We start from the raw sequence: 7,969 nt of genomic DNA on the forward strand, positions 1-7,969 counted from the left end.
GCTCCTGGAAGAGGGATCTCGTCAAGACATGGTGGGTGCTTAGAGTGACCCAACTGAGAGCTGCAGTCACCAAAATAAGATAGAGAGGTGTGATCTGGCTCAAGACAACAACAAAGCATCACGTTTCACTGGAAGCTTAAGCTGATCTGAACGCTTCTCAGCCATGCTCTGCTTCATACATCTGTATATGAGTCTGTTCCCTGGGCAATGAATACACACATTGTTGTTTGAAGGCAGAACCAACAGTTGAATCTGAGCACCACAAGCTCTTCGTGCAGGCACAAGCACTGGCTTTGCAGAAATCCTTTCTTGCTGTCCAGGCTATGGTCTGTCTGGCAGGGGTGGCACCACTATGTTCAGTGTTCCAGAAACCAGTTTCAGACAGCTGACATACACAGAAGCCACAGTTGTCTCCATGGAAAGAGATCCTTCTCCATAGGAAGGGAAATAAAGAGAAAGAGGCCATCCTTTATCCTCTTCACCTGAGTGATAGGGAGTGAATGCACGATGCAGAGCATCTGCTCCGGGGCAGGTAGATGGGACAGTGACACAGGATCAGATGATGTTGGTTCAGGCAGCTTAGACCATTTTTCTTGTTTCCCTCAAGTTGGCTGATGGCTCAGTCACTCATTTTCATGAAACCAGAAGCATAAGGAAGGGAAAGGAAGTACATCGCTCAAGTGCCCAATGACAAAATGGGTGTGCTTGCCAGAAGAAAGGACAAAGAATTTCCTGGACAAGCTAGAGATGCCATGGGTGAGTCTCGAGGAATGGGTATTTAATCTACATGAGCCCATATGTCTGTTTATGGGACTGTGAAGTTTTGAAACTGGCCTGGACAGACAGAAGGTGACTGTCTTCACGCTAGACTCCTGGAAAAGCTGCCCCTTGGGTGCTTCCTAGCCACAGAGGTGGAAACTATTTTTTCCAAGAAGGGAAAGGCAAGCACTGTTGAGCCTTAACGAGCAAAAGAGTAGAATGGAAAAGTAACTCACGTGGGAAAAGACATTGAGAAGCCCCTTCTGCAGAAGCCATGAGAAGGTTTAGTCCAGAAGCAAAAGACACCAGAAAAGAAATTATAATGGAACTGCAAGTACTGGTGATGTGCAAAGTAATACAGGAAAGAGGGTATGTTCCACAGGCAGAAAAAAATGGAAGAAAGCTAACAGAAATTGATAAAATTGAAGGAAAAGGGAACACAAAAGAAACGTTTCCTAAGAACAGCATTCAAATGGGAATAAAAGTTTTCCTCAGCTGTGTCACCGTGAGCCAAGGAGACATTTGAGAAACTGAGGCAGGTACAAACATTTGCAGCCCATTCCCAGGTGGGATGCAGCAAGGCAGAGCCATGCAGTCTCCTGCTGGGAGCCGCTTCAGCAAACAGCGTGTGCATCGTGTACTTCTTGGCATCCTTGCATGCGTAATCAGAACAGCTACTGGTGTAGGATCCAGATGCTTGTTCCCCTTCTCCCACTTATGCAAGGATCCAGAAGGTGGCAGAATTACTCAGCAGGTGCTTTCCTTTATGGAAGAGAAGATGAAAATATCCAGGAAGATCTCTATGCTGTTTGCCTCCTCTTCTCATAGGGATCACCAGACTACAGCACAGAACCTCCCCACAGCAGGACATGCACACTGGTGGATCCCAAGGATTTGCTGTGCCAGCATAGGGGTTACTGAAGGGAAAAACAGCAGGAGAAGCGGTAGACAATTCTTTCTTAGCACCATCCATGCTGGGAGCTCAAGGAGTTAACCTTTCTGCAGCATAGCTTATCCCTGAACAAACTGGAGCGATTCCTCTGCTTGCCACTGGGACACACTTTCCTTCACAAGCAGCACGGCTTTCATATAGAAGCACAGACTCCTGTTGGAAAAGACCACTAAGATCTCACAGAGTCCAACCTTCACCCCAACACCACCGTGCCTACTGAACTATGTCCCAGAGTGTCACTTCTGCCTATTTTTTTAAGACCTCCAGGGACGGATCATAGAATTGTAAAGGTTAGAAAAGAACTCTAAGCTCATCCTTCGATACATCACCACGGTGCCTACTAAACCACATCCCAAAGTGCTACGTCTACACATTTTTTGAACCCCTCCAGGGATGGGGACTCCACCACTTCCAGGAGAAGAAATACAATTTTTTTTTGGCTCGTATGAAACAATTTAATATTAAGTACTTGGGTGAAGTATTTACAAATGACAAACAAATACAGCCATTAATTAAGGGTTAGTAGCTGCTGCACCTCCCCTACCACAGTAGCACAACAGTTACTTCTCGACTCCTGCTGAAACCCACAGTTCTCATTTGCATTTACAGTGGATCCAGGTTCTGGTACTCATAATTGTATCTTCAGGCAGCGCTTCAGGAGGGCAGGGCATTTTTCTGATAACTAATATGGTGACACTTGGAAGGCCTCGGGCACGGTGAAGTTAAGATCACAGAATCATTTGGTTGGAAAAGACCTTTGAAATCATTGAGTCCAACGCTACCTGTCCATTACTGAACCAGATCCCTGAGCACCTCGTCTGCCCATCTGCTAAACCCTCTAGGGCTGGTGACTCCACCACCTCCCTGGGCAGCTTCTACCAGTGCCCTTTCAGTGAAGAAATTTTTCCTACCATCTAGTCTAAACCTCCCCTGGTGTAACTTGAGGCCATTTCCTCTCATCCTCTCGCCTGTCACTTGGGAGAAGAGACCAACACCCGTCTCACTATGACCTCGATGAGGTCTCCCCTCAGCCTCCTCTTCTCCAGGCTAAACAGCCTCAGGTCCTTCACCGCTCCCAGAACCCCTGGACTCCAGCCCCTTCCCCAGCTCCATTCCTTTCTCTGGATGTGCTCCAGCCCCTCAATGTCCTTATTATAGCGAGGAGCCCAAAACTGTTCCCAGGATTCGAGGTGTGGCCCCTCTAGCACCGAGCCCAGGGGAACAAAAGGAAGAATTTGAATCTCTTGGGAGCCCTGAGCAACTAACCCATAATGTGCCAAGACTGGTGGGAAAACATCTTAAAACCAGCATTTCTCAGGAACAGGAATGGCATGAGAGCCCGATATCCTCTGCTGCAGAGCACAGAGCCCACCCAGCCCCAACTGCGCATCTGGCCGGAGCTGGGAATTTACAGCCAAACATCCCCAGGCCATCACTGCTAAGACCGAGATATTAAACTTCAAACAAGAGAGGAACATGACAGCATGGCCATAACGGTGGTTCTGTGGCGGTAAAACCTACCCTAAGCCAGGAGGCACTTTGGAAACCAGGTGTTTCTAAGCGAGCCTGAGAAGCTGAATCTCCTCTGGGGCTGGAGGACTTTATTTCTGCAGTGAACCATTAAGGCTACTGAAACCGGATTCGAATTTCATAATGCTGAACAAAGTGAAAAGTTGTTTTGGAACTTACACATGAGGATGGATGGCAGCACAGTCATGTCAGCTGCCAGGATACTGATTGCTCCAGCGCTGTTTGTAATGCTTATAAATATCCTCCTTGAGGTTAACATCTTGCATGCTACTATATTTTAGCCAGCTGCTTGGGTAGCCACTGAAATAGCTTACCTGAAAAAGCTCTCACCAACACGGCTTCTAAAGACACACCTTTTATCTTTGCAGATCGTTTGAAGAAGACTATGATACAGATGAAGTCTTATCTCCCCCTGAAACTGGAGACAAGTCAGATAAACTAGTTATCTCGCATCTTTCAGCGTAGAGAAATGGAAGATGTTTAATCAATACCTTTCAAACTGGATAGCATTCAGTGCCAAGACACTTAGGGATTTTTCTTAAATCCATCATTGGAGCGCTGTGCTTTATTTTGTACACTGTAACTTGAGAACTTTTTTTCTCTTCCTGTGTAATTACAATAAGGTAATTTCTATACAAAGGATTTTTACAATCTGTTATCATGCACGCTCATTAAAACTGGTGATCGCGCCTTGTTTTGTTTATATATAGATTCTGTTCTGTCCCCAGATGTGCAATAAATGCCAGCAGCTAATGATTAACTCTAACAACTGCAGGCACCCGCCACAGCGGTCGCTCCTCGGTCAGGTCAGTCCTGTGCTATTCTGGCCTCTTGACTTTATACCAAGAGTGACAAAAGAGCTGCCAAAATAACTTAATTTCAACGTACGTCTAGAAATCTTTCAAAACACGAGTCACAATGAAGTTCTCTTTTGATCCTTAGTGTTCTGGAAACCAAGGCACCATGCGCTTGTGGGGGAGGAGAGTGCAGGCCCCATTAGTGCTTTAAACCGCATGCTCTTACAGTTGATACTGGACGTGTTTTACCTGTATGAGTCTGTGAATGAGATATAGGTAATGTTTCTACACGTTCCTCTGTGCATAAAATCTTCCTCAGGCTGCTGCTCTGCCTCTGCAAAAGTATTTTTGAGCATATTTGCAACGAAAGTCATAAGTGCTGTTCAGCCAGTGTGTTGAAACTGCTGTCTTGCATGCACCAGTTCTGACTGTTCCCCGTGTTCTTCCTTCTCCTGGCTTGCTCCCCTGTGCCTCCTCCAAGAGTCTAAGCTGAGACCACCAAGAAAAACCCCAACCCTAACCAAGTGTGCTGGAGTTGGGATCTGTTAACTGGTACAGAGTTAGGCTGTAATATTGCCAAAAATTTGTTTCCCATCCACTAACGAGGCCCCAGTCTTGGAGAAGAAACACCATTAACTAAGGAATTCTTGCTTTAAGTGCAAAATTGAAGTGACTTTCCCCATAGGATCCCAACCCGTGCCTCTAGTAACAGCACGTGCTCTGCTCTGCGAGCATTTCCTCCTTACTTAGTAGCTGCCAGTGATTCAGCACAGAGCTGACGATAACAGATTGTGACCAGTCCTCAGTTTTTACCATCACAGAACACACAAATCTGGTGCTCGCCTGCTCCAGCTGGGACAGGTTTCAGCAATCCTGCTGTGTTTTGGCTATGGTAATTGTGCCCCCAGGTGTAACACAGCGTATTCCCTCTGACCTCGCTGGGAGACTATCACACCACGCTCCTCAGGACACCCCTGGGAGAATCGCTGCCTGAATCCCTGGAAGACAACTAACTGCCCATTCCAGGACCGGATCTTCAGGCAGAACCCGTGGGTCAGTAGGTGCCGTGTGTGCGTACACCCACGCTCTCGGCCTGATGCTGTTTGGACTCACAGACACAGGCATGATGGAACAGCCATGCCCAGACAGCACCTCTCAGTGTTAATTAGCTGACCACTATGATGTAGTTCAACTTTTCCAGGAGCCTCTGAAGCGTAACACGTGCCTCCTGGTGCCGGGTGGGCTGTACTGCTGCCACATGGAGGTCAGTGACTCTCTTCAGGATCAAAATCTGGAAGAGAGGAAGCTTTTGGTTACGCTGGCCTTGGAGACCTGCTCTCTGCTACTTCTACAAAGCTGCTGTTTTGTCCAGATGCGTATACACGTCCCAGGATGCTGGATTTGATATCTGGGAAACTTCTGGGTGCGCATTCCATAATAACAAACGTGAGCAGGGAGCGCTCTAACCAAACCAGCACAGGCCCCTCTGAATGCAACACACACAGAAGAGCAGCTCCATTCAACACCAGGTGTTTGAATCGCACCTCCATCATCTCTATAACTTTGAGGGGAAAAGCTGAACTGGGGATGATCACACAAAGTCCCAGCGTTCAGAAGAAATGTGGAAATGACTGCAAAAGCGAGCATCACATGGAAACCCCACAGCTGCTAGTTGTAACCATCCACATTTTACCAGGAAGGAGCTGGGGAAAGCAGTTTGCCGCTGTTATTCTTTGTCTGGATCCAGAGCGGCCTTTTACTCATAACTTGATGAACATTCACATCTCTCCAAATTCAAAGATTCTGCAAAGAAACAAGAAGAACCTGCTCCCATTCTAGGCTGAACCCAAACCTTTGTGTTCCTTCAAGCTGCTAGCTTTGAACTCCACGAGCAGCTGTACTGGTGCATCCATTTTGCCAGTTATGTAAAGCCTCATTCCAGAATAACTTTGTGATTGTCTGTTTAAGGTTTTAACTTGGGGTAGCTCTGGCACATCCAAGAAAAGCAGCTTTCCTGGTGCAGTACAGAATAATGTAATAATTAAGGTCGGAAGGGACCTCTGTAGGTCTCTCTTCCACTTCCATGCTCCAAGACAGGCTGGCTTCAAAGCTGGAGCAAGTTTCTCAGGGCCTCATCCAGCTGAGTTCTGAGAAATCACCATAGGTAATGACTTCACAACCTCTCCATGCATTACATTTCCTCCTCCTCCCTCTGGGAGATCAGAGCAACATCCTTTTCCAGGAAGGATGTCTATTCCCAGGAACAGGCAGTTTCTTTCTCCTGCAGGAGGGAGTTGGATGTGGGTCTCGAGGACTCACAGTTGAGCAGTGACCCCCTGCTCCCGAGCAGTGTGTGTGCTGGGCTGCAGACGTGGCCCTGGTGGGCTGCGCAGAGCCGGTACCGGCCCCCGCGGTGCATCGCGCTCTCGGTTTGGCATTTCTGTTCTGCGGGTTGTACCTGAACCAGCGTCTGCTGCTCTGCGCTCCGTGGTCACCACTGCTGCGGGATCTTTCCTCTTTCTCCACTGATGCCTTTTGCAGAGGGACTTTAACTCAGCCCGTCAAATCCAGTCAGACTTCATCTCACACCAGTCTACCTGATCTGCTGCCTTTTTTTTGTTCAAGAAGTCAGTATTTGGAGCCTGGGAAAAATCACCGGGCACTTTTTCAAGGTCTGGCTGCATTAAACTGAGACAGAAGCTGGTGGCTTGGATTGGATATTAGGAAGAATTTCTTGATGACAAGGGTTGTCAAGCATTGGAACAGGCACAGGGAGCAGCGGGATCCCCAGCCCTGGAGGGGGTTCAGACGTGCGGATGTGGCGCTTAGGGACGTGGTGTAGTGGTGGAATAGGCAGTGTTGGGGTAAGGGTTGGACTTCGTGATCTCAAAGGTCTTTTCCAGCCTATACGATCCTGTGGTTCCGTTGCACACCTTTCAAGACAGCACATGCCTTTTCACTGTAAATTGAGCTCGGACTGAAGTAAGACTTCTATGAGCTGAATTCCTTTTCCCATAGGATTAGTCAGAAAACTGAAGAAAAGTCGGTTTTGCATGATTTTAAAAAAAATACATTTGTGTTTATTTGTTCTCCCTGGTCTGCTTCTGTCCAGGAAAAATGCCCTGGGGCTTTACAGCCCCCTCGCCTTTTAGTTTCGTGTTCAGCAGCAGCCTCTGTCCGAGCCAGGGGCTGCAGCGAGCGGGCTCGAGCCGCTCTGCCCAAGGTCCTGCACTTCCTTCCTGAAACAGAACGTGCCTGAAAGGCCAAAACTAGCAGTGACAGCGTGTGTGGAGCTCGGCTTTGGCTTTTCTAACCCACGGCATCTTCGGGCTGTGCAGTCCCCATTGCGCTTCACTGAAGAGTATCTGCTCCTGTAAGGAAACCACATCCACTGCTGTTTGTCCTCGTCTTCTCTCTGTAGCACCACGTGATCAGTTCAGAAGCTGAGTATTTAACACTAAAGGTTCTCATACTTTGTAGTTTGGCGACATTTTGTGCTGGCCTGGGTTTGTCTTTGTATTTTTACTTTGTATTTTCTTCTTTTTTGGCAAATAAATGACTTCTGAATTTAAAAAGACTCATCTGGCTGTGGTGAGTTCAGCGCTCTTGTTCACTTCCTCCCAGCTGCTGCCCCCAAATCCCATCCCTGCTGCTTTTGAGCTGCCCCCATCCGGTTACCTGACAGAGCTGAACTCCAGCCTTTCTTCTCGAAAACACTGGCCAAGAGAATCAACCCAGCAGCTTCCCTTCCTCTCACCTGCGTCCTCCACACGCAGCGCTGCCCGCCTGCTGACTCACCAAATGCCAAGCTACTGCATTTCAACCTGTCCTGAAAAGAAATCATCTCTTGGGTCTTCTGCAAGTAGAAAGAAGGAGTTGGGAACAAAGAAAAGGGAAGACGAAGTAAGGCCTCTTCTGACTTGATGGGTGG

General features: G+C 47.8%; 1 protein-coding gene across 2 annotated transcripts in view; it reads left to right on the forward strand.

The window, feature by feature from the left end:
• The window catches only part of PPP2R3A (protein phosphatase 2 regulatory subunit B''alpha), a 45,119-nt gene extending 37,504 nt beyond the window's left edge, over window positions 1-7,615 (forward strand). For both annotated transcript variants that reach the window (XM_069865115.1, XM_069865116.1), the window contains exon 13: window positions 3,610-7,615. In XM_069865115.1, the coding sequence (XP_069721216.1) occupies window positions 3,610-3,706 (97 nt within the window). In that variant the 3' untranslated portion in view covers window positions 3,707-7,615. The remainder of the gene's footprint in view (window positions 1-3,609) is intronic.
• The last annotated feature ends 354 nt before the right edge of the window (window positions 7,616-7,969 follow it).

This window comes from Phaenicophaeus curvirostris, chromosome 10, assembly GCF_032191515.1.
Source record: "Phaenicophaeus curvirostris isolate KB17595 chromosome 10, BPBGC_Pcur_1.0, whole genome shotgun sequence".
Lineage (NCBI taxonomy): Eukaryota > Metazoa > Chordata > Aves > Cuculiformes > Cuculidae > Phaenicophaeus > Phaenicophaeus curvirostris.